Genomic DNA, 25,365 nt, shown 5'->3' on the forward strand with positions numbered 1-25,365 from the left:
CAGGAAAAAAAAAAAGGGAAAATCTGCTGACAGTGTTGGGAGTGTGAAGAAACAGAAAGCCGGGGTTGGGCAGCAGAAACACCACATGCTTACCCCTTCACTCTGCTCCCCTCTACCGCTCCCTGATGCAGAGACCACAGATGAGTTATCTTCTACCTGGCCCGACCCCTATAGTCATTTGAGTTTGCAGCCCTGACTCTCTGAGCTTCCAGTGAACCCCTGTTACTTTGGCAGCCACCCTCTTTTTCATGAAACCCACCTTTTCCTTCTATTCCTGGCCCAAAGACTTTGACCCTGCTGGTGTCCACGGCAGGCTCCACCTTGACCCTGGCGGGGAAGTGGGGTACAAGCTCACCGCCGTACTTCATAGTCAGCGTGTACATGCCGGCGGTCAGGGGCACGTAGGTCACCGCATAGGTGCCGTCTTTGTTGTTCTCGATACAGACTTCAGCTTTCGCCCCCGAGTCCGAGACGGCTTCCAGGCCCAGGGCCCCCGGGCCTGCTTCTGAACAGTCCACGCTAAGCAGCCCTGCCTCGCCCACTTTCCCATGCTCCAGCCCTGGGCCCGATGCCACAACTTTGGAGGGATCAAACGGCATTTCAATGTCAGCTTTGAAGGGAGAACCAGGTATGTGGACTTCTTCAAAGAGGATGTTGACGAAGTACTCCCCGGGCTTTGTTGGGAGGTAGGAGACGGAGCAGGTCCCGTCGCCATTGTCCGAGCATTCAATTTTGGCCTCACAAGGACCTTCCACGGTTAGGCCCAAACCTCCAGTTCCAGCTCCTTTGGTGTCGATGATGAACTCGGCAGGCTTGCCCACAAGACCGCCTTCAAGGCCAGGACCGTGGGCCTTCACCTATTTGGACAAAGAATAAAAATCAGACTCCGCCCGAAACTGGTATCGCTGCTCAGCCAGCACCGCTTTCAACAGCCAAGCCTGCAATCGGCAGCGAACTGCCCCTCGATGAAGTGGTCCTTCTCCCTGGGGCCTAACGTGTCACACACACTCACCCACAGCACTGAGTTACAGCCACTAGCAGTGGATGCTGCAAACGGCTGAGAAAGGGAGACCTGGCGGTGAACTCATTCAACACGGAAGGGCATGTCAGAGGCATGGCTTTCTCTCTCCTGCCAGGCTTGGCTCGAGGGCTGGAGCTGGACACCTAACATCTAGTCCAACAAACACACTCGGGTTTCCTGGGTTGAACACTCACTGAATGGCTTTCATGGACCTCACTGTTGCTTTGGCTGCTATACCTCCCTCAACAAATTCTGAATAATAAAAAACTGAACTATAATGGTGAATACATGTCATTATATGTTCGTCCAAACCCATAGACTGTATAACACCAAGAGTGAACCCTAATGTAAACTATGGACTTTGGGTGACAACGATGTTGACATAGGTTCATCCATTATAACGGGTGCACACCACTCTGGTGGGCGATGGTGATAATGGAGAGGTTATGCTTGAGTCGGGGAGGCGGGATCTGGGAAATCTCTGTGCCTTCCTCTCAATTTTACTATAAACCTAAAATTGCTCTAAAGAATAAAGTCTAATGAAAAAATTGTAAAAAAAAAACCACTTGCTTTTAAAAGAGGGAGGGGATGAGGCTTTCATCTCTTATTCAACAAATAACACACTTTTATAGGATTCATGCCCTTCAAAACACTGGAAATAGTCTCAAACCCTTGACTCAGGGCTACTAGGAAGAAATGATAATGAGTAGAACATATTTTTATACTTCATTATAATAGCTCACTGTGTGTGCCAGATGCCAGACTGAGGCCTCCACACCCACCATCTGACCTCACCCTTACAGGCTCACTTTGAAGCAAGTACCGTTACCATGCTGACAAATGAAGGACAGGAGTCCCTCACCAAAGCCTCACAGCCAGAGCGAGAGAAGGAGTAGGGCTGGGACCCAGCTGCCGAGGGGACCCTTCACGCTGGACTGTAGGAGAGAGAACTACGGAGAACGGGCTGTCATCACAAAACAATTATCTAAAAGGTCTTCGCTGGGCAGAACCAGAGGACTAACTATATGTTATTATCTGCCAACAGAGGACAAGTTCTGGAACAAAAATGAAAGCTGACCTTGGTGGGATCGGGCGGCAGCGAGGCCTCCACCGTGTAAGGGCTCCCGGGCACGGGGTGTCCATCGTAGGTCACGTCAACAGCATACAGCCCCTCCTCCCGGGGAATGTACTTGGCCGTGCTGCTCTCCCGGCCCGTCACGGGCGCCACCAGGCATGGCACAACCTTCCTCGAGGGGCTCAGGATCGTCACGTCCAGCTTCCCCTGACCTCCTGCTCCCCTGGTGTCAATGGCGAACTCCTGATCCTTCCCAACTTCGACTCCTGGAAAAAAGGAAACAAGCCAAAGGGATGAGCTGACCCTGCAGCAAAAACACAGCTGAGGGCAGAGATGGTTCCTTGGACACAGGACATCTTCTCAGCCTCTACAACAAACACTGGCTGATGCAGGACAAGAGGCAAGACCGAGTAAGAATAATCACCATTCTGGCCTCAATAACAACCAGTACAAGAACATTAATTAATTCCTTATGATATTAATAATGATAGTCATCATTCACTGAATGCATTTTACATACCAGGCATGAGGACGGCACATCATCTCCTTTCATTTTCAACACAACGCTACAGGGCATTTATTAGTAACCAAGGAATTTAACAGAAGGGGAAACTGAGGCTCACGGGGGTTAACTGACTTGCCTGGGGTACATACATATCCAGCAGACCACAAAGCTGGGACTCAGATCTAAATTTACTTGACCCCATAATCTGCAGTAAGTTATAACCTGATACTGTTGTCTCTTCTTTAATTACTTTTGGTGTTAACTTTATATCAAAACACTCCCAGAAGCCAATGTTTTATTTACTAATTCTTGGCAGCAAATTCAATCCTACAGCCAAGAACGCAAAAGTCACAGGGTTGGCCAATGCAGAGGCACTGAAGCAAGCCCTGAGAATTGACTCTCTGTATCGTGCTGATACATGAAAGGTCTTTGCAAAGCAGGGCCACAGAAAACCCATGTGTTACATTTGACAAAAACAAGGAAAGGACTTTGAACCAAAACAAAAACACTGGGAGCCTAGGGTCCCCACCACAACCTAGGGAAGTCCTGACTTGGGCAATACAGGGCCTGCCAAGATGAACAGTTTCAAACCACAAGCAAAGAGGTCTCGGAGCTCCACATCCCGAAGACTTTTCCTAATTGGCATCATACTTTTCCTAGTTTGGAGTCAAAACCCTCGGTGTCTTGGAGAAAGGAATAACAAGGAGACATGTTAAGGATTAGACAGTGACTATTCTTATGCTTAGAGCTGGCTGCTGCCAAGGAACAAAAACCAACATCAGGCTCTTGCTTCAGAGCCCCCGGAGCTGGGAGCTGGCCTCACTCACAACGCGTACATTTGGGTCACAGGGCACCGAAGGTGCTCACCGAGGGTCCCGCTGAGACCTGGAGAAGCCCACAGAACAAGAGGCCTGCCCTGAGGGTGTGCACAGAGCCCCACGTGACCCTGAAACCAGGAGACCATGTACCACTGAGGTGCAGCCAGGCTGTGACCATGCTAACAAGAGGATGGAGGTGTGAACGTTCTCTAACATAACACTGACGCAAAAAGGCAGGCTGAAGACCTATGGGTATTGCAGGGTAACTTTAGTGCAAAGTGTTGCCAAACATTTTCTGCGGGCACTAAGTATGCGCAGATGCAGAAAGAAGATGTGGAAGGACAGAAACTAAACTGGTAACTTTGGTTAACCCTATAGGGAGTGGGAAAGGTAATGCTTCAAGTAGAACATATTCTTGTGTGTGATGTCTTTTTTTCTTTTTGCGGTACTCGGGCCTCTCACGGTTGTGGTCTCGCCCGTTGCGGAGCACAGGCTCCAGACGCGCAGGCTCAGCGGCCATGGCTCACGGGCCCAGCCGCTCCGCGGCACGTGGGATCCTCCCAGACTGGGGCACGAACCTGTGTCCCCTGCATCGGCAGGCGGACCCCCACCACTGTGCCACCAGGGAAGCCCCTTGTGATGTCTTTTAGATGAAAAATGGATTTTTGTATGACTTGTGTAAAAAATACTTTTATGATCACGTGTTAAACTTGAGAAGCTGAGTGATAAGTACATGAGTGTTCATATTGTACTATTCTCTTCACTTTTTCATTTATTCATTCAGTTATTTCATCTGTTTAAATGAGCTTGTACTAATAAGATACCTGACAAGCTAAAGGAATATCCAGACTGGGGTGGGGAAATGCACTGTAGTTGTGGTTTCTGAGAGCCCGGAAGTTGGCTTTTATGCTTGACCCTAAGGTGGATTCAGTGGCCAAGGAGTGTTGGCACAATAGAAATTTGTCAGAGGGCAACATGCCCCAAATTTTCTGTCATAAAAACTTTCTGCTGTGATGCCAGCAGCTACCGAGGACTGACTATGACGCAGCTCCTGAATTATTAGCTCATTTAATTCTCACAATATTCCCTTGAGTATTCTTCCCCCACCTCCACGGAACAAATGAGAAAACGGAGGCTTGGTGAGGGGAAGGGGCAGGTAGGGTCACAGAGCTACTCCACAGGATAGCCCTAATTCAAACCTGTCTGTCTGACTGCAAAATCTCATATGGCAGAATTTGCTTCCCTGCAAATTGTCTTTGAAGGGGATGTAACTGCTCTTCAATGACCCATCACCCCCCACCATTCATGACACACTTACTGTTTTCCAGCCCATTAATTTTTATCCTGCTCAGATCCAGCGGAGCGGCCACGCCCACCGTGAAAGGGCTTTTAGGGATGGGATCGCCACCGTATGTAACCAGAACCTGCATGCTGCCCTGGAATGAGAGAGAAAACCGAGGACACGTTTGGGTACCAACATCCTACCTTGCCGTTTCAACCTGCCTTCCAGGTCTTTCATTCTTCCCAGAGACACAGGGTATAAGACTCCAGCTGATTCAGAAAGCATCTCAGATATATTTCTCTAAGTTTTGGGGCTCCATGGCAAGAATGACAGAGAAATCAGACGAAAAAGAGCAACTAACAACAACAGGGACAGCTTAATGAGCACACCATGCTCATCCTTTTAAGCATTTCCTTAATTCAATCTCAAAACGGTCCTAAGAGGGCGTTCCCGCTGTTCTTACCATTTTTCCAGGAGATGAAACTACAGCTCAGGAAGGTAAAATCACTTGCCCCAGTGCAAGAGCGGGGCCTCATGCCCATGGTACCCAAACCTGTGTCAGTCCTAGCCGCTCGGCCATGTTACCTCCCCACCCAGCTAAACAACCAGCCCTGGCCATAGGCAAAGCAGGGAGGCCTGGGGGCCTCTAACCGAACAAAATCTTTTGTCTCCATGTGCTGGGATTTCAGGCCACTAGGCTGAGAAATGAATTTGCAAGAGTTTGCCTGGGGCTGTTCTGAGACCACCGCACAGTATCGAAACTTGCGCATCTATGGCAATGAAAGAAAAGTTGCCAGTGTGAAGGCAGACTGAGCCTGTGGGATTGGCAGTCCCCTCGCCAGCAGCCCCGAGGCCATGGAGGCACAGTGCGGCCAGTCCTGCCCCACTCGCTGCTGGCTTCCTCTCTCCACGGTCGGCTGAGTCCCCTCCCTCCAAACCAAGCCTCCATGAAAGCCCACAGCTGTCTCAGTAGATTAAGGCCCTCCTCACCTCAAATGTCTGGGCATCACGTAAGAGGATGTGGGAAGGGAAGAAGCAAGGGGGAGGGAGGGATGATTCCTTGCAGGAATACAGAGGGCTCGCTAAAATTCAGTCCCTGCTGAAAGCTGTCACGGACCAAGTGTTAAAAGGGTGTAGCTTTTGGCCTATGAATATTTTCTCACATTCCTTGTGTAATAAAGAAGGAGGGAAAAGACAAGACAAAAATTAGTTGCATCAATGAAGGAGGGAGGACTGACTTTCCAGGATGTATTAGCACTGCACACAAAACCAATGAGCCCACTATCTGAAGAGTATAATATCTCATGGTAAGATGTACGAGGTCACATTCAACAGAGCGGGGCCTGGTTTGTTGCTTCAGCCCTCAAGGCATTGCCAACATGCCAGCTCTTCCCGAGGGTATGCCCCCAAACCCCGAACTCCTCGAGGGCTAGGCCTCCCAGCTAACCAAGGGTCCTGGAAAAACCTTCTCCACCACCCACTAGAATTCAGGAGACCACTTCTCTGGAGTGCCAAAGGAGTGAGGGGAAAATCCTCTTTCAGTTAAGCCCATCTGTCCCATAAAAGAAAGCATATTCTCATTACCAGTTATACAAAACACAACAAAACTGAGACAGGAAATTAACTGTACCTTAAATAACCTAATGAGGGGGAGAAAGAAAGCTTAAGAGATTTACACCTGCGATGGCCTGTAGCATTTCAAGATTTCCTCTAAGGCCCCAGCCAAGGAACGGCCTATGCATTTTCCCCAGGAGGCTAGGAAGTGAGGAAGATCTGAGCAGTGACCACCAGTGCATTTCAGAGACTTTGCTGATGGCCACACAGTTGTATTTTATTTATTTTGGGGCCACACCACACGGCACGCGGAACTTCCCCGACCAGGCATTGAACCCGTGCCTCCTGCAGTGAAAGCGTGGAGTCTTAACCACTGGGAAGTCCTGCCAGATGGGTTTATCCTCTCCCTTCCAGGCTTCTGAGACCTTCACCTCATTCTGCACGAGACCCATGAGGAAAGGACCGAGAAAGCTAACCACAGCCCCCTCCTCCAGAGACCTCTGTGACAGCTATGGCCACCAACAGTAATAACCTTTCAAGGGAGGGACTGTTCTCCTGTGAGGCCCAGTGAGCTCCGGGGGCTTCCTAAAGGCACCACAGCAGCATGTGGAGTTCTCAGTTCCCAGTGGCTCCTGACTCGGCATGTCAGGGAGCTGTTGCCACCGGCTCCTCAAACCACTCTGTTCAGGGAAGCTTGGGGTGAGAAACTGAAGTCATTGAGGCCACAGACAACGAAAAGCACAGAAGGCAAAATCCTCCAGGGAAACTGTCATTGTATAATGGCCCTTCTACCTTTGACCTCTAGGCAGGTCTTCAAGCCCCAGCCCAAGAAGTCCACTCCCCGCTAAGGCAAAAACTCTGACCACTGTCTTCCAACAAGAACAGGATCAACCAGCAACGTCCATCACTGGTCCACGGCAGGCAGGTGAGCTGTGGACTGGGGCCCTGCAGGGACAGCAGCCGCCCACAGGTGTCATGGAGCAAAGAGCCAGCAGTCGGGTGGGGGCCGCAGTGCCTCACACAGCAGCCCAAAATCTGAGGGTTAAGCATTCACCCTAAGCCAGGATCCACCCTTGTCTCTCCACACACACTCAACAGCTGCATTTCTGGAAAGTTCCAGCCTCTTAATCCCTAAAACCACCACAAGAAGGTGTGCCTGTGGGCAGCGACCTGAAAAGTAACCCCGTGCGGCTTTCTGGGCTGACCCAAGTCTCTTAACCACATCCAAGAGCAGAGCTCAAAGGCACGCTTATTTCACCCAATCTTGAGCTGTTAGCTGTTAGCTCTTCAGAAAAGAGAGTTCAAAGTAGAATGAGGATGTGTCAGCTCCACTCTCCTACCAGATTACAAAGTTCTCATGTTGTTTCTGCTTGTGAGTTGAGGCTCCACTTCGTTTATTCACCCATTCGGCCATAAATCATACAAAGCAATTACAGCACCAGACCCTGTGCTTGGGGCTGAGAATGGAAAGATATATATAACATGATACCCTAACCTTGGAAACTCACAATCTAAGAGTAGAGATTTAATCTGTTTTCTTTGCCATAGAGAAACAGGCAGAATTGCAATTTGCCCAAATAATAAAACAGTAAACCTCACTCTAAACAACAAATGAGAGGGATGGGAGAGGCACCGTGGAGTCATCGCAGTAAAGGCAAGGACTGACAGCATTTGCACAAATAGCCCCAAGAGGCCACCAAGCATGCCAACAGCCCTCAGACCTGCTACGATCAGACATACGGATGAACTTGACCTTGGGGTGACTCTAGAGTAAGGCGCTTCCCACTCTAGCTACATTTCAAATGTGATAAAACAGGACTGGGCTCCCGACCTCCACCTCCACCTCGACTGGCAGCTGGGAGCATCCAGGGCATCGGGTTCTAAAGTCCTTTCTGGGGGTGCAGGTCAAAACCTGAGGCTGTCCTGATGTCTGCAACTTACTTTCTAGCAACTCAGCCGAAACACAAAAAGGTATATAGGATCAAGAGTCTCAAAATGTTTTCACAAGAGTCTTGTGATCTCGACGAGCGATCATGGCCATGCTTTCTGGTACCTTCTCCTAAGGAATGTGGAGAATTGGCAACAAAGACGCTATCAAGCTGGTGTTGCCAGTGGTAAGGCTCCCATCAGCCCTGATAAGCATCACTAGGAAAATAATTACCTAAATAATTAGCACAGAGCAGCCTGATGAGAAAACCGTATTCATCTACAAAAGTTTTCATTTTACCATTACTAATAATGAACCCTCATTAGGGTAAAGAGAAACCACAGGAAGAAGCACATGTGGAGATAAAGGGCCACATAAGAACCTGCCCTAGAGAACCTCGCACTGCCAGGCAAGTTCTCATAGTAAAGATTCCATCTCCAAGCGTGTGTAGCCCCCAGTGCAGGGGGGACACCCACTCCACTCCCTCATCCTCACTGTAGCCCTCATTCTTTCCCACTACACTCTGGCCAGGTCCCACTGAGAGGGCCCAGGGCAGAAGTGATGCTTTTCAAACAGTGCTTCTACAGAAAGCATCGCCCTTCCTCCCTTAAAAATGGCATTTCTCACATAGGGGGACTCTTCTTCAAGAATGAAGGAATCTCAGAGGTTTGGAGTGACTGTTTAGAACACTATGCATAAGTGGGAGAATCCAGGCTTTTCTATAGGAGCTCCCCAGACCCTAGACATGTAGCCATGAATCAAAATAAAATTTTAAATAAGTAAACATGAATTCATCAGAGAGGTAGATTTTTAGGTCCTTATTGCCTAAAACAACCAGAGCAAAGCAGCCGGGATGACAAAATCCTGTCTGTATTCCTGTATTTTGTAAAAGGGAATAATTTAGTGCTTGAAGTACCATTTCGGGCTTGAGGGACTAAAGGCTCTTTGAGAAAGACCCCACTGCACCACCTCGTAAAAAGGGTAAACTAAGGCAAAAGGGCCAGCAAGGACAAAGGCATGGCAATTCTTTCCCTGTGAGTAATTAGTAAAACACTAAAACCAAGAACGGAGGTGGAAAATGGGGGTGGGAAAAAACAACTAGCTTCCTGCTTGTTCTTGGGGAATCCTCCAGGCCCTCCTGGTAGAACCCATCAGGCTTTTCGTCAGCGTTCCCAGAGGGGTTCAGAAGGAAAGGGGGAATCTCCTCCTGCCACAGAGCAGCACAGCTCAGAGCACAGATTGCCGCCGCCCCCGCCCCCCGGTGTCCAGAGTGACCCAGCCCAGCACTGAGTGGGGAGGGGCCCTACCTGCTGGGTGGGCGTGTATTTAACGGTGTGGGAATAGTCGTAATTATCAATGACGTCCAAATCCTTCACGGTGTCGCCAGGAAGGGGGCTGCTGAACTGCACATTGAGGGGGGCTTTTCCGGCCCCTTTGGTGTAGACGGTGAAGTGGGTCGGTTTCCCGTTTTCCACACCTGGGAGGGGACAGTGAAGTGAGGAGACAGGCCCAGCTGGAGGGGTTTCACTTTTAGCACCAGTCTGACAGGTTCATCAGCACAGGCTTCCGCAAGGCAGTAGGTGGAGACAGGGGCTGGCGTTCGGCCAGCGGCTCGGCTGAGCAGGGCCCCTGCTGAACTGGAGCCCCAACTCCAGGGGAGGTAAGTCACTCACGGCCCTGGACCAGCCATGCCCACTGCCTCCAGGGTGACCTCATGCACACATGCCACCTTACCTGCTTTGCTGAGCCCCGGGCCTTCTGCCTTCACTTTGCTGGCATCGTGGGAAGGGTCGACTTTGACTCTGAAAGGGCTGGCGGGAATTTCCTGTAGCAGAGACACTGTCTCAGTAGGAAAGTCCCTGAAGCCACTGCCTGAGCTTAGCCTTCTGCCCAAAGCAAAGGAGGAGACCTCAGCATGACTTCCACTCTAGCAGATGGTGAGCCACTTCCGTTACCATTGGTCAAGTCTTCAGGCGCTAGCATCAGGTAAGGGCTATCAGTGGTCACTCATGAATACCTGGATCCCTGACATCACAGCTAAAGGATGGGTTTCCACAAACCACTCTGACAACTCTCAGCCTTTGACACCAAATGCTGAGTACTTAGGATACAAAATACTACCAAAAATAAAACCCCAAACAACAATAATACACAGGGTCGGAGGAAGGAAAGGGACATTCCTCCAGGGACAACAGAGAGCTAGGGTTTGACGAATGCAAGGAATTGATTATAAATGCAATGATTGCAATTCTTCAAAAAGACTCTTTCAGAATAAAGGCAGAACAGGTTAAGTGGATGAAGCCAACTCAAGACCAATGCCTTTAAGGCACAGACCTTTCTCCTGAGGTCCCTATATCTTTACGTAAGATGACTGAATCACCAGGATTCCATTATTCCCTGTTTTAGGGTACTGCGCCTCCTTGTCTTCATTATCACATGTAAGTATGAATTCTGTCTGAAATTCAAAACCCCTCTCCCTAGAAAAGTTTAAAGCCTGAGGCCAAGGTCATCATTTCAGTGAAAGTATAGCACACATCTAGAAACGAATTACGTTTCATTCAAAAACCGGATGAAAGTTTGTAACGATCCAATTTCTTTCCAGAGTCTGGCTTTTAACCACTGACTACACGGCCCCACTTTTGTTAGAAAGTGGTACAATTTTAGTTCTGGGTGTGTTTGTTCCTTCTTGGTTTTAAGGAAGCAGAGAGGAAAACTATTGGGCGGAGTTCTCAAGACACCTTCCCTGTTGCTGAAAAAAGCAAAAAGGAAATATGAACACAGGTGGCCAGAAAGAACCCAAGTCCAAACACACACCTGAGAGGCAAAGAGAACTTTGATAGTGTATCGCCCGGCGGCAGGAGGCACATATTTGACAGTAAACGTGTCATTGGCGTTGTGAATAATGTCAAAATCCACGTCTTCCTCATCGTCACTTAACACCCGGGCATCACATTTAATGCCAACGCTGACATCACCTGGAACAGACCAGCTTATTAGCACCGGTTTACAAGAAACAGCACGTCCCATGCAATCACTTCCAGCTCAGGCTCACACCCCAGAAAAGCAACTGGGAAGTTTCCAGTAAGAAACCTGAGAAAGGGATGGTATTTAAATAATGGTTTTGCAGACAGAACGGAGGATTAGCAAAGATATCACCACGGAATTGACACACAGGCTCATCAGATGAACAATTACCTATTCAGGTGGGTTAATATCTCCTGGTTCAAAGTTCATTACCCATGAAACGTTACAAAGAGAACTTCCTTCCCCAAGAAACAACAAGCACTGAGTCGGGTGAAGCCCCCTCTCACCTTCGCCAGCCTCGGTACAGTCCACTGTGAAGTGAGTAGGCTCGTGCGCCTTCAGTCCACTTCTCTCCACTCCTGGCCCAAACACTTTGACCTTCTGGGGATGGCTACCCTGCCTGATGTTGACCTAGAGAGGACGGGGAGAAAAGTTGTAATCAAGTTCTTCTCCCCATGGATCCAGTAAAGACACTCTCAGTTGTTAGAATGTTATACTTCTGGGCAATCTACAGCACTCGGCCCTTTGGGCCACTCCATCTTCCAAGGCCCACCAAGCATGGGTCTTTCCATATATTTACCTTGGCCATCAAGCATGGAGTCCAGACTGGCCTCAGGACTGGGCTTTTTCATTACCACGACCAAGGTTTCACCTCACAACCTACCCTGTAAGGGCTGTGCGGGATGTTGACACCTCCCCAGACCACGGCAATGGTGTGCTTGATGGGCTTCACCGGGGTGTAGGAGCAAGCGTAGGTGCCATCCATCCGGCTCTGCATCTGGATGTCAATGGGCTGGCCGTCCCCGTCCTGCAGAAGGGCAGAGGCTAAGAACAGAGCCGACCCTCACACTGTCTCCATCCACTGTGGCCTCCCAAGACAACCAAGTCACTGCTCACTCATCCCACAAAATCTCGTGGAACACCTATGATAGCACCTATGAACACAAGTGATAAAACACTACATGCATGTACGCATTTTTACTTACTAAGAGAAAACGGTCCCAAAAGAAAGCCATGGTCACTCAGTGCTTCTTAATTTTAATTCCTGCATTTAAATCCTTGGGCCAAATTCAATTAAATTAGATAAATATATTTGATAAACCCTTGTTTACAAACCCTCCCATCACAGTGTAAGTAGCTTCGGCCACACTGAAGGACATTTACAGGGAAATCTGAATCAATCAAGCCTCATTTCCACGGAGCACAAATCATAAAAATTTGCCCCTTGCTTTACATGTTAGAATCTCATTTAGTCCTCATAAACCCTACAAAATAAACATTGTTATTCGCAGTGTGTGGATGAGGAAACTGAGGATCAGATGGACTGAACGACTTTCCATTACGTGGATGGATCCTGTTACCTGACAATTACCTGCACAGATCGTCCCTAGAAACTTACCTGAGCAAATATCTTTAAGGGAGCTTTGCCGGCATCCTTAGGATCCACGGTGAACTCGGCCAGATTGTTGACAATGCACCCAGATTTCTCCAAACCTGGCCCGTATGCTTGAACCTGGGGCAAAGGGCCAATAGTGATTCTCTTTCTGTGTAATGTTCTAACTGTGTTCCTATCAGAAGACTGGTAACCAGGAAATGGGAGAAAAGGAAAACAACTGTGTCTGGCTTCACAGTACCTACATAATAGGATGGTTACGGGAAGGAAAATGCTAAAGTAGGCTGGGACTTAAAAATAAAAACATGCCGGAGAAAAAGTCTGTAAAACCAGGCCCCAAACTGGCCTGGTGCTCCCTGCCTTAATCTGTGCAGTAACCGGGGCAGCGACCTCCAGCCATGCCCACCTCCAGTTTCAATGCTCCTGCTTTGTGAGGGCTCAAAACCTCTCCCACTGACAACACTCCAAAAGTTTGCAGCCCCAGAGAGTAAAGGACCAGCAGTTGGCCAAAGACGAGCAGCTGCCAGCCTGGACTGATGTCACCCTACGGTCAGCTGTCCAGGTGGGCCAACAGCAGCACACATGGCAGGGGCAAGGGTTCCTCCTGTCAGCCAGGCTGGCTCAGACTTGATGCTAACCAGCTTGCTAAATGTTTGAGAGAAGCTCTTGCAAACACTGCTCCAAGTTAAGAGAAGGGGAGCTGGGGAGGAAAATTTTAAAACCTTTATCTATGGATCACCTTGAAATAATAACTATAGCAAGTGGCAAGACTGAAATATGATGCTCGGGGTTGCGAGAAAATAGCAGCTTACAGAGCCCCCTCTGTGGGCCAGGCACTGTTCCAAGGGCTGTCTTCATTCACATTACCTCCTTGAATCATGACAGAAACTCTAAGAAGCAGACACTCGCATCATTCCCGTTTGATAGAGTCAGAGAGGTAAGTTACGTGCCCCATGTTACAAATGTACTAAGAGGTACTACCAGGCTTCTAATTCAGGCCTTTTTCCTTCCTAAGCTCTCAAAGGCTCTCCTCTGTGATTTCTCCACATGCTGCTCAAGGAAACTTTGTGGGCACTGGGAGGAGTGCCAGGAGCCAGAGAAGAGAGCCCAGAACATGACAAGTTGATTCACCAGATCCGGGTTGTAGTCTCCCGAGGCGGGGTGGATGTAGGCCATGTAGGGACTGTCTTTGATGTCCTCATCGTCACACATGATGTGAACGGCATATTCACCGGGCTCCTTGGGCCAGTACTTGACATCACACGATCCGTCGTTCTGGTCATCATACTCAATCTTTGCCTGGGAGGGGCCTTCAATGGCAAACCCTGGGGGATAGGGTGGGAGGATCCCCCTGGTTACACGGCGGAAGGTATCTAGTCTGGGTTACTACTAACCCACTCCCTCCGCCTCCCTGAAAACCAAGTGTTAGCCAGAAGATTGAAATCTGTTTAGGTCCCTTTCCCACAAAACCAAGCCTACTGAGTCTTCACTAGAGACAGAAGGTTGGATTTTATACTTTTTTTTTTTTCAAACATCGTCAAAGAGGAAGGTCAACCAGCAAATCTTTCTGTTGGCAATATGGCAACACAAGCCAAAAGCCTTAAAACAATGCCCATCCTTTGTCCCACCAAATCCACTTCTGGGCTTTTATCTGAAGGAAGTAACCAAGGATGTGTGTAAACAGTTAGACACAAGGATATATATACAGCATTGTTTTTATAGCAAAACTCTGGAAATAACTAGAGAGCCTAACAGTAGCTACATCGATGGACTGTAATTCCACAGAAGCCATGGGAAATCCAGACATAGCCTAGATTTGCCTGAGGCAGAAAGATATAAAGGCTACCCCCAGATATTTCTGCAGCAGATCAATATTCGCATGCCTATGTACAGGGAAAAAGTCTGCAAGGATATACCTAAAGGCTTAATATTACCTCTAGTCTACAAGGATATACTGGATTGGCCAAAAAACTTCGGGTTTTTCCGTAACATCTTACGGAAAACCCGAAAGTACTTTTTGGCCAGCCCAATATTAAGATGTTTATTATTTCTCTAAAAGGAAAAATTCAATGTGATTTCCTCTTTCCCCCTCTTTGCTTATTTCTATTAGCTAACACAGAGGTCCTCAAACTTTGGCCGCTGGGCCAAATCTGACCCACTGCCTGTTTTTGCAGATAAGGAACACAGCCATACTCCCTCACCTACGGATTTTCTATGGCTGCTTTCACGCTACAAGGCAGTCATATAGTTGCGACAGAGAGAATATGACCCGCAGTACTGATATATTTGCTATCTGGTCCTTTACAGAGAGAGAGGTACTGACCATTGTTCTAAAATGATCATATATACATCAGACGTTTACTTAAAATATACTCAGTTATGCTCCAAAGAGTATTTACTCCCCAAATTTCTAGTTTGAGCAAAATTCATTCACTGATCTAAACTCAGGATCAGTCAGTAATATCTGCCGTGCGCCTACTGTGTTCCTGGCGCTGTTTTAGACACAACATCCATAAAAGGCCTCTGCCCTCAAGGTGTTGTGGATGAATGAATGCTGGTGCCAGAGGCAGAGGGCAACTGGAAGGTCAGGGGGAGATGGGAACTGCAATTCCACAGCAGTACCCAGAGGTGGCCTCAGATGGTCAAGCAACCAGGAAGCCCCGGGTAGTGAGGCTGAGAGGAGGCCTCAATACACAGCCTGACACGTAATCCAGGTACCCTGCAATCTCAGCTCACCAAAAGCTGCTTCCACTCACCCAGAGACCCCACCTCAGAACCAACGGACTCCACCACGAAGTCCGCCGACCGCCCAACAATCCCGCCATGGAGGCCAGGGCCCCATGCACGGACTTTCTGCATGCCTGCTTCAGGGCCAACTTGAACTTCAAAGGGGCTAGAAGAAAAGGAACAGAGGAACCATTAAAGAGGAGCAAAGAAGGGGCTACGTACAGCTATAAGCTCTTTACACATATTCTTTCCACTGGCCTGATACTTTTCCCTGCAGTCCCAATCTCCAGCCAAGCCCTTCCTCCAGCCAAGCAGGTTCCCCCACCATTGTTATGTCAACAATACCATGTAATGGGGCTGCTTCAAGCCACACTGCCTTGCACTATCCTGGTCATTTACCTTTTGTGTGCAGGGCTTACCAGACTGTGAGCCCGGGAAGGCTAAGAGAATGCATACTTTTCTATCTGCTGCTTATGCTATAACAAGAAAACTAGGTTGACTAGGCTTTATCTCATACGCGAATGAATGTGCTTTAACTTTGGCACAGGAGATTCTTAAAAGTTTGCTTAGATTCTCAGAAACCTATAATATGCCCAGATATTTCTCAAGGTAAACTGAATTTATTCAGAGTTTAAAGTTGCCCCCAGGAAAGCTGGAAAGTATGTGAATGCAGGGAAGGCAACTGAAGCCCACAAGGCAAAGCTGTAGACTGTGTCCCTCGGTTCCTGACCACACTCACGCAGAGGATTTTAATGTAAACCATAGCAGATTTTGACATTTTATCCATGGCATTCCTGAACAGAGGCACACAGTGAAAGGAGAATCGCAGTATATATAAGGGATATAGACACTCAGCCCATTTGCTCTGTATTACTGTTCCTTCTGGCCTTCTGCCTCCCACCAGCCCCAAACCGACAGCATTTGATTTAAAGCAAGGCAGCTGAAACCACAGCGACTTTCTGCTGCTTTTGAGAACAGGCCAAATGTCTGTGTGCTGCTCTGAAAAAAGAAAAAAAAAAAAAGCTTTCAACAAAGCAGCTCTCTTTCCCTCCTGCAGCCCAGGAAGCCGCCACCATGAGTCTGCCCTGGGCCAAGCATGCTTCTGGAGAAGACGCAACTCCAGCTGGAGACTCACCTCTTTGGAATGTGGTGTCCCCCCCATGTGATGGCGATGCTATATTTCCCCGGGGTGCTGGGGTAATACTCAAATGCATACACTCCATCCAGAAAGCCTTTCTGCTTCACCAGCTCCTCCAGACCCTCTGTGGGAAGGAAGCACACCACCTTTCCAATGCAATCCTAGGCTCAGAACGAGAATCCACAAGACAAGGACAGAAAGACAGCGATATCCAGTGGGGCTTCCCTGGTGGCACAGTGGTTAAGAATCCACCTGCCAGTGCAGGGGGCACAGGTTCGAGCCCCGGTCTGTGAAGATCCCACATGCCGCGGAGCAACTAAGCCCGTGCACCATAACTACTGAGCCTGTGCTCTACAGCCTGCAAGCCACAACTACTGAGCCCACACGCCACAAGTACTGAAGCCCACGTGCCACAACTGATCCCACATGCTGCAACTACTGAAGCCCACACACCTAGTGTCTGTGCTCTGCAACAAGAAGCCACTGCAATGAGAAGCCCACGCCCCACAACGAAAAGTAGACCCCACTTGCCGCAACTAGAGAAAGCCCGCACGCAGCTTCACGCAGCCAAAAAAGAAAGAAGCCACCCATTTTAGCCGCCCACAAAAATTGGAGAGGGAGCGAACCCTTACGAGTATTTGGCATGAGGCTGAGGTTAGTATCCCGGTATATCCTTTTCAACTAAAGCCAGATAATGAAAGCGAGAAAGCTCTTATATGCTGTCTCCAAGAGGACAGGTTTTAGAGGCTACCCCAAAAACTCCAGACTGAGCCATCAGTCAGGAACTTGTTTTATGTTGAGCCCTGAGGTTTGGCTGGGAAAGCCATTTAGTAAAGCAAGAATCCAAGGTCAGAAAAAACACGCCTCCTCAGTCCCTGTAACAACAAGCCAAGGTAGGGGGGGCAGCCCCAGAGCAGCCTGACACCAGGTCTGGGCAGTCTAGAGCCTCGGCTGCCCTCAGGGCACTGCCTGCCCCAAAGCTCAGTGCTCTGAGATCAAACATTAACTTTCTGGAGCTCAGAACATTCCTGCCCCAGCCTGTTAGGAATACAAAGGGTGAGAGCAGTCCTGGAGCAGGAAGCTGAAGATTCCACAAAGCTTGGAAGTGAAACTGCCAAGGCTGTTGCACCTGCAACTAGAAATGCCGAGCTGCTTCTCTGATCTGGGGGAAAACTGGAGGATGGAGCAGATACCCGTCTTCCTGCTCTCTGTCTCCTTTCCCAAGACAGAGCAAGAATGAGCTGTAGGGTGCAAGGCACTCTTCCACAAATGGCATTAATCTACAAAGAAAACTTAATCTTAGGGAATTATCCTCCTTCTATAAGCAATGATCATAGTAATTAGGTACCTGACATCATTTCATCGTTTATAAAATGTAACCTGTAGAGGGAAAATTACTGGCTTTGGAAACTGGGCTTGAATTCCAGCTCAGATGCTTACAAGCTATGTGACCTTGGTCAAGACCCTTCCTCTCTGAGCCTAGGTTTCCTCAAAGAAAAAAAAAGGGGCCACTTCATGTTGCTGTTCTAACTCCATTATTTATTTCTATTCCCAGAAGCCTTAAAATAACATGAGGCTGTCAAGCCACCACTGTTCCCACATCCAGGGCAGACATTATTAAATGATCACTGTTTCCTTCTGCATGGAGCCCTGAGAGCCTCAAACCTTTGACATAGCGCTCTGGGATAAATTGATCAGAACTGGCTGTGCAATGATCCATGGCTGCAAAGCTGGCCGAAATCATACCTGAGATGGGGAAACAAAGGAGCACTTACTAGGACCCTTTACGGTTACGCCGAGCTCTCCACTTCCAGCAGCTTTGGTGTCGACCTTGAAGTCTGCAGTTTCTCGGATGCGAATGCCTTTTGGCTGTAGGCCTCGGCCACTGGCCCGGCAGGCATTTGGATTACAGGCTGCAAGCACAGTTTCAACATCAATTCAACCTTTCATTCTTTAGTCCGAGTTGAGCAAGCCAAGGTAACTTTGAGCCACCCGCCAAGAAAATGTTTGCTTTACACAAAGAGTATGCAGCAGCTGTCTGAGACCAGGGGTCCCGTTCAGGGAGCACACCAGGCTAGCAAATAAAGACACAACATAACTTTGTCCGGCCACACTGCACAGGGACTGGGGAAAAATTACTTTGGCAAAGAAAGCAGGAGAGCACAGCGTGGATTTGCTGGGCTCCTGGTAGTGGCTGAATTCTGGCGTTTATCCTCTTGGTGGTGAAAGAGAGTTAAGACCTAGGGCTGGACATTGTTCAAACCTCATTGCCATACTCAAGGGCCCAGTAATTGGGAAGACTGGGTCTACTTGGAAAATGGAGCACTTGAAAACATCTGACCTTGTTCCAAACTTTAGATCAGCCATTTCTAAGTCTAAATGTTGCTGTCTTCCACAGGAAGAGCCAGAGGATAGCTCAAAAAAAGACCAGGTCAACCCCACCTCAGCCAAGGCAGACAAACATTTCAGTGCTGTCTGTTACAAGGTCCTCAGAATGTGGGCAGCTATAAATGCAACAATTAGGAATAAACACCACTCTCAATTTGAATTCTAGCTCTAGTTAAAAAACCCAAAGTTGTAAGTATAAAATTAAGTACAAAGGTAGCTTCTAACATTCCTTACATAAGAGTTCCACAAAACTGTTCCATGGGGTTTGTCAGAAGGTCGACAAAAGACATTCTTGGGGCTTCCCTGGTGGCACAGTGGTTGAGAGTCCACCTGCCGATGCAGGGGACACGGGTTCGTGCCCCGGTCTGGGAAGATCCCACATGCCGCGGAGCGGCTGGGCCCGTGAGCCATGGCCGCTGAGCCTGCGCGTCCGGAGCCTGTGCTCCGCAACGGGAGAGGCCACAACAGTGAGAGAGGCCCGCGTACCGCAAAAAAAAAAAAAAAAAAAAAAAAAAAAAAAAAAAAAAGACATCCTTGTGCCCTAGGACTTTTTTGACAACATGAGCTACCTTCTCATCGAGTATAGAAACAGGAGATTAATGGGTAAAATGTCACATTGCTCCTTTCCAAACATGACACTGCGTATCTGACAGCTCTCTATACGCTAGGGGGGTCACAAACTCCAGAAGACAAGACTCTTTACAGAAGGAAGATAGTTCCTCCTCTGGCTCGTCCTCCCTGCAATGTCCTCAGGTGGACATTCCCAAAGAGACATACACACACCCTTGGAGCAGAGATGCTTTTATGTGGTTCATGGATGAGCATAAGTTTATTGGTTTTCCACTGTAAAACTGACATAAAGCTTCTTTTTTCTTAAAATCATTTAAGTGGAGGAAGGGATAGTACATCAAAAGAAAAACTATTAATTAAATACTAACTAATAGAAGTGACAGATGGATATGCCAGAAATGAAAAAGGTCGTCCATGAGTGAGAGGAAGTCAGAAAACACCACCGGAACTAGGAAAGCTGTTCAAAATTCTTTCTTGCATTATGTCAAAGGGAATTCTGCTCCTGAATACATTAGGTTGTTTTTTTTTTTCTTTGTCAAGGGGAGAAAAGTTGGCCATACCAGAAATAAGCCACAACAGCATGACAGGACTTCCCTTGGAGGGTTTAAATGTGTCTTTAAAAACAACAACAACAACTCATGGAAATTCTGAACATGGGCAACAGCCTCAACATCAAAAGGATAACCGCTCAGTTCATATAAACACTAAATGGAACTAAAGAGCTTGAAGGCAACCACGTGATTTTCCACTATCTTGAGATGTCTTAGTGATGTTTAAATGTAATTAGAGAGTGGGTTTGGGGTCTGGCTGGACAAGTGGTACTAACACCTGCACTGTAATTTCCCGAAGTCACAAACAGCACAGGTCTGGTTGACAACTGCAGGCAGCACAAAGAACTGGCAATGGAAGCCCCACCAACCAGCCCTTACCAAGCGAGATGCCTCTGGCCCAGTGCTTTCAACTAGGAAGCCAACAGCTTCGGGGTCCAGGCTGGCCCAGAGGCAGGATTCAGAAGAGGAAGCCAGGTCTGCAGGTGCAGATGCAGAGGACAGAACAGGGAGAGGCAAGTATTGGTTAGAAAAGGTAGCAGAGTTGGGGGAAAAAAAAAAAAAAGAGTAACAAAGTCAGAAGGAAACAGTCTGACGTTAGAGAAAAATGCATGCTTCTGGCTGCAGAGGAAGTTTAACAACATGGTTAAGGGGTTGACAGAGACCATGGTTCTATTCCTACTGAGGCCTACTCCACAGTCACTGATACCTTATGATACCTAAGCCTTGTGTCTCCGCCTGCAGACTGGGGATAACAATAGCCCCTGCAACACACTGGCTGGTGTCATGATTAGATGCAAGTGTGCTCAGTGCCTGACAGCCAGTAAAGGAGGCTGCAGGGCACCAGCAACGCCACTGCTGTTAACATCAGCCACAAACGCCACTCCTAACAGCTTCAGTCCTGTATCTCTCAGTGAGGATCATGAATCCTAATATGAGTGTTTTGGGGCAGATTAAATAAGTTAATACATAAAGCACTTAGGTCACTGCATGGCTCATAGGAAGATATTAGTATTAATATCTTGAGGACAAAGTAGATACTAGTATTAATGTCTTGAGGATACTTCCTGCCAAAGGGGCCCTGGCAGCAAAGGGACAGGCCTGAGTTCAGTGCTGGGCCCTGACCATTCTCGTGGCCTCACAGCCCAGTCATGCACAGCTAGCCTGAATGACAGAAGCAGATGCGGTCAGCTCCCCTGGCACTCACCTTCCCCGACCTGTACAATGAAGGGACTCTTAGGAATGGTGTCCCCAGCAAAGGAGACCTTGACCACATGGGGGCCAGGCTGCACTGGTTTGTACACACATCGATACACCTGGTTTCCTCTGTCTTCCACGAGCAACTCCACGGTGTTCTTCCCCTGGGGATCTTCCACCACCACACCAATGTCACCCACGCCAGCACCTAGCAGACAGAGAACATTCCACGAGCCCAAGTCACCCTCTAGAAAGCTCCCTGCTGATGAGGGCAAAAGTAGGTAGAAAATGCAAACTGCAGGAGACAGAGAGGTACGCAGAAGGTTCACACCTGGACCTGTTTCCCGGTGGAGGGGAGGAGGGTCATAGCCAACTTTCCTTTTCTCCCATTCTCTATTTTCTACATTGAAAAGAAAACTGACAATTCAAGAATTGTGGTTTATTCATCCCCTTTCTTACCAGCCCCCACCCAGGACCTTGCATGGAATTTGGTCCAGTAGATGATTCATAAACCTTAGTTCTTTGGAATATTTATTTAGCCAAGTCAGAAATGTATACAGAAATTATTAATAATAATCCAAGTTAAGCTTGAGTATGAGATTTTAGAGAAGAAAAGCTGATTTTGAAAAATCTAAGAATATAACCAACACATTTGAAAAAGCTGTTTTTGTTGTTGGTTCTTCAATTTAAAAGACGAAGTGTCAGGCATCCCAAGCCTTCAGGTTCCTGAGGATTATCTCAGGCTTTGCAAGAGGAGAGGTGTTACCTGCTGTGTAGATGTCAAAGTAGGTGGGCTTATTGGCGATGTTCCCAGCAGCTTCCAAGCCCGGACCTTTCGCAGTGACTTTACTGGCGTCTCCCTGGGCCTTGTCGACATTTACTTCGAATGGGCTCTTGGAGATGTGCTGTCCTGCAAAGAGGACTGTAACCTACAAGTGACAGGCAGGTGAGACATCATCACTTCTTCCTGCTCAGCGAGAACACTGTATAAAGCCACATACACCGACAGCCTTCTCGTTCATCCTCCCGATCATACACACAAAGGTGAGGGAACCAGGAGCCCTGGGGAAGTGGCCTCAATGGGACTCCCATCCGGCTCCACCAGTCACACAGCTGGGCCTGGGACATCACGCCTTTCGCAAATTAAAACACATCAGACATGCCTAAATTAGCCTCTATAGTAGGATATACGCAAATACTTATACTTCAGTCTCTAGACAATGGACTCTTAAGGCAGCTGCAAGTGAGACCCCGTCTCCCTAATATAATGCACAGTTCTAGAATTTCAAACCTAAGAGTCAAAGTATTTTTCAAGGGACCAAGATCATTTTCAGATACATGGATTTGAGACACAGTACAGATTTCCATCTCAACTTTGAGTCAAAGTTCTCATCTTTTAAATTTTAAGGGTTATCAGGTTGGGTGGGCCACTGGCCTCCACTATAGTCATTTGGCCTTCTGTGCACCCAGGCTTCGATGTTGACAGAGGCTGCAGAGCACCGTGAAGAAGGATACTTAAGGAAGCATTAAAGACAAAGAACCCACAGCTTAGCATTTACACTCCAGGCTTGCAGCTACAATTATCAGTTACCTAGGTGGAGTCACAAAAATCTTATGACATTGCAAAGGACTTAGTGGAATTCAACCAATCTGCACGTAGTAACTAATGTGTTAAGTCTGACTCGGAGGGATCCCAAATTTTCTACAATGAATGTGGATACTTTTATAAACAGAAAGGAAAATCAGAAGTGAACTTAAGAAAACCACTCTTCTTCCACATATAGCGAAGCAGGCTCAGAAGGGCAGTCCAAGCAAAGGCCATGACGCCTTATCTTACTTTGTGTAGTCCGGTGACCTTGGGCAGATACTCCACAGAGTATGTCTTGTTCTTATCGCTGTCAGGGGTCACTTGTGCCTAGGACGGAAGATGAGCAACAGTTAGAGAAGGTGCCGGCTGTGAGTGAAAGCATGCTATGCCAGCCAAGGTCCTGCAGCAAGGTGCCAGGCCAGGAATCTGCCTTGGCTATTTTCTGCCCCACCACTCCTGCAGGATGCCCCAGGAGGGAAACAGCCTGAAGTCACAGAAACAAAATCACACAGCACAAAGGAACAACCCAGTCAGGATTCTCCACTGTCTCCTGGCTGTAACTCTCCAGATGAGAGAGACTATGAAGCAATTAATTTAAACCTTTATTGGCCCACTAGTTATTAGGAGCTTATGAAATGCCAGGCCCCGTGTCAGGTACCAGAAATAAAACAAATCAGGCACAATTCCTACCCAGTGGGAGAAACAGACAGTATGCCAGTAAGCTTAGAACTTCAGATGGTGCTAAGTACTGGGAATAAAATGTAGTCTTAAGAAGGTGAGTAGACAGAAGAAACAGTTATGTGCAAAGGCCCTGAGGGAGGAGCCAGAGGATGGTCAGCATGGGAAAAGAGTAGAGACTCAGTATTGTTACTGTATTGTATTTTATCAGTAACAATAGCTAGATCCTTTATAAAATAAAGGATACTTTATTTCATTATATTAAAAATTGTGTCCCTAGGTATGAATTTATATGATTTTTCAAGGCACAATCCTTGGGCAAGTTACTCTAACCTCTGTTAAGACTCAGGATCCTTTTGGTAAAAAACAGCTTTTGTGGTGAGCTTTCATGAGGCAAATGGAGGCACAGTCCCTCGGCCTGTTACAAACTCCAAAAGCTCCATGGGATGCTGACAGGAAAGGCAGCATCCTCCAACATACCTCCTCTTTGTTCCCTTCTGGGTCCTCGACAAACACCATCACGTCTCCTTGCCCGGCGCTGATGGTGTCCACAGTGAACTTGGCCGGCTGCTTCACCATGTTTCCAGTGAGCTCGATTCCTGTCACAGGTTTACACAAGCACATTACAAGCTGGGCCAGGCCCCAACACAGGCTATCACCCATCATGTCTCCTTCTGGGATCTGAGAGATGGGATCCAGCTCTGCCACTGTCACATGGGAGACGGCGACAAACTGTGATGAGGATAATCAAACAGGTCAAAACCCCTAATTTTGTCCTGGTTCTTTAAGCAACATCCAATTCTGAAATATTCAGCACACTTAGGTCAAAAGGTTATACAACTGTGAAAATGACATGGTAACTAGTAGTAGTGGGGCTTGCCTTGAGGGGGAAGACGAATGAAGTGCAGAGAAGGGCTCTTTTTTTTTTTTTTTTTTTTCTTTTTTTCTGCAGTACACGGGCCTCTCACTGTGGTGGCCTCTCCCGTTGCAGAGCACAGGCTCCAGACATGCCGGCTCAGCGGCCATGGCTCACCAGCCCAGCCGCTCCGCGGCATGTGGGATCTTCCGGGACTGGGGCACGAACCTGTGTCCCCTGCATCGGCAGGCAGACTCTCAACCACTGCACCACCAGGGAAGTCCGCTCATTTTTTATTAAAGAGAATTTTTTGTTTTTTGTCTTGGCCGTACCACGCAGCTTTCAGGATCTTAGTTCCCTGACCAGGGACTGAACCCGGGCCACCACAGTGAAAGCACCAGAGTCCTAACCACTGGGCCACCAGGGAATTCTATAAAGACGATTTTTTTATTACTTGAAATGTTTTTAAATTGGATTACTATTTTTTAATTAAACTTTTAATTAAGATGATTGAGCAAATTAATTTGAGATAGATTCACATACAGGTGTAAAAGATAATAATGCCCATTACCCAGTTCCCCAAATGGATACATCCTACAAAACACGAGTACAACATCACTACAAGGGAACTAACCTTGACAAAGTCAAGATACAGAACATTTCCATCCCACAGGGAACCCTCGTGTTGCCCTTTCATAGCTATCCCTTCAGAGTGCTACTCTGTAACCTCTCAGAGTACCAATCTGTTCTTCATCTCTATAATTTTATCATTTCTAAAATGTCATATAAATGGAACCACACATTATGTAAACTTTGGGAATTAGCTTTTTTCCACGAAGCATAATTCTCTGCAATTTCATTCAGGTTTTTGTGTGTATCAGTAGCTTGTTCTTTTTATCACTGAGTAATATTCCATGATATGAATGCACCACTGTTTAACCATTCACCAAGTGACGGACATCTGGGTTGTTTCCAGCTGTCTATTACTGATAAAGCTGCTATAAACATTCATGCACAGGGTTGTGTGTGTGGACCTAAGTTTTCATCCCTCTGGATAAATGCCAAGGAGTGCAATT

At 47.7% G+C, this 25,365-nt stretch overlaps 1 protein-coding gene across 1 annotated transcript in view; it reads right to left on the reverse strand.

Moving 5' to 3' along the window:
* FLNB (filamin B) overlaps window positions 1-25,365 on the reverse strand; it is a 139,144-nt gene that overhangs the window by 44,264 nt on the left and 69,515 nt on the right. Inside the window, 17 exon segments of the mRNA XM_032647686.1 lie at window positions 260-857; window positions 2,100-2,362; window positions 4,738-4,855; window positions 9,490-9,659; window positions 9,917-10,007; window positions 10,997-11,157; window positions 11,494-11,617; window positions 11,871-12,014; window positions 12,606-12,719; window positions 13,731-13,924; window positions 15,356-15,492; window positions 16,462-16,588; window positions 18,240-18,377; window positions 21,178-21,375; window positions 21,934-22,096; window positions 23,005-23,082; window positions 23,914-24,032. Of these exon segments, the coding sequence (XP_032503577.1) occupies window positions 260-857; window positions 2,100-2,362; window positions 4,738-4,855; window positions 9,490-9,659; window positions 9,917-10,007; window positions 10,997-11,157; window positions 11,494-11,617; window positions 11,871-12,014; window positions 12,606-12,719; window positions 13,731-13,924; window positions 15,356-15,492; window positions 16,462-16,588; window positions 18,240-18,377; window positions 21,178-21,375; window positions 21,934-22,096; window positions 23,005-23,082; window positions 23,914-24,032 (2,937 nt within the window).

This window comes from Phocoena sinus, chromosome 11, assembly GCF_008692025.1.
Source record: "Phocoena sinus isolate mPhoSin1 chromosome 11, mPhoSin1.pri, whole genome shotgun sequence".
In the NCBI taxonomy this organism is placed as follows: domain Eukaryota; kingdom Metazoa; phylum Chordata; class Mammalia; order Artiodactyla; family Phocoenidae; genus Phocoena; species Phocoena sinus.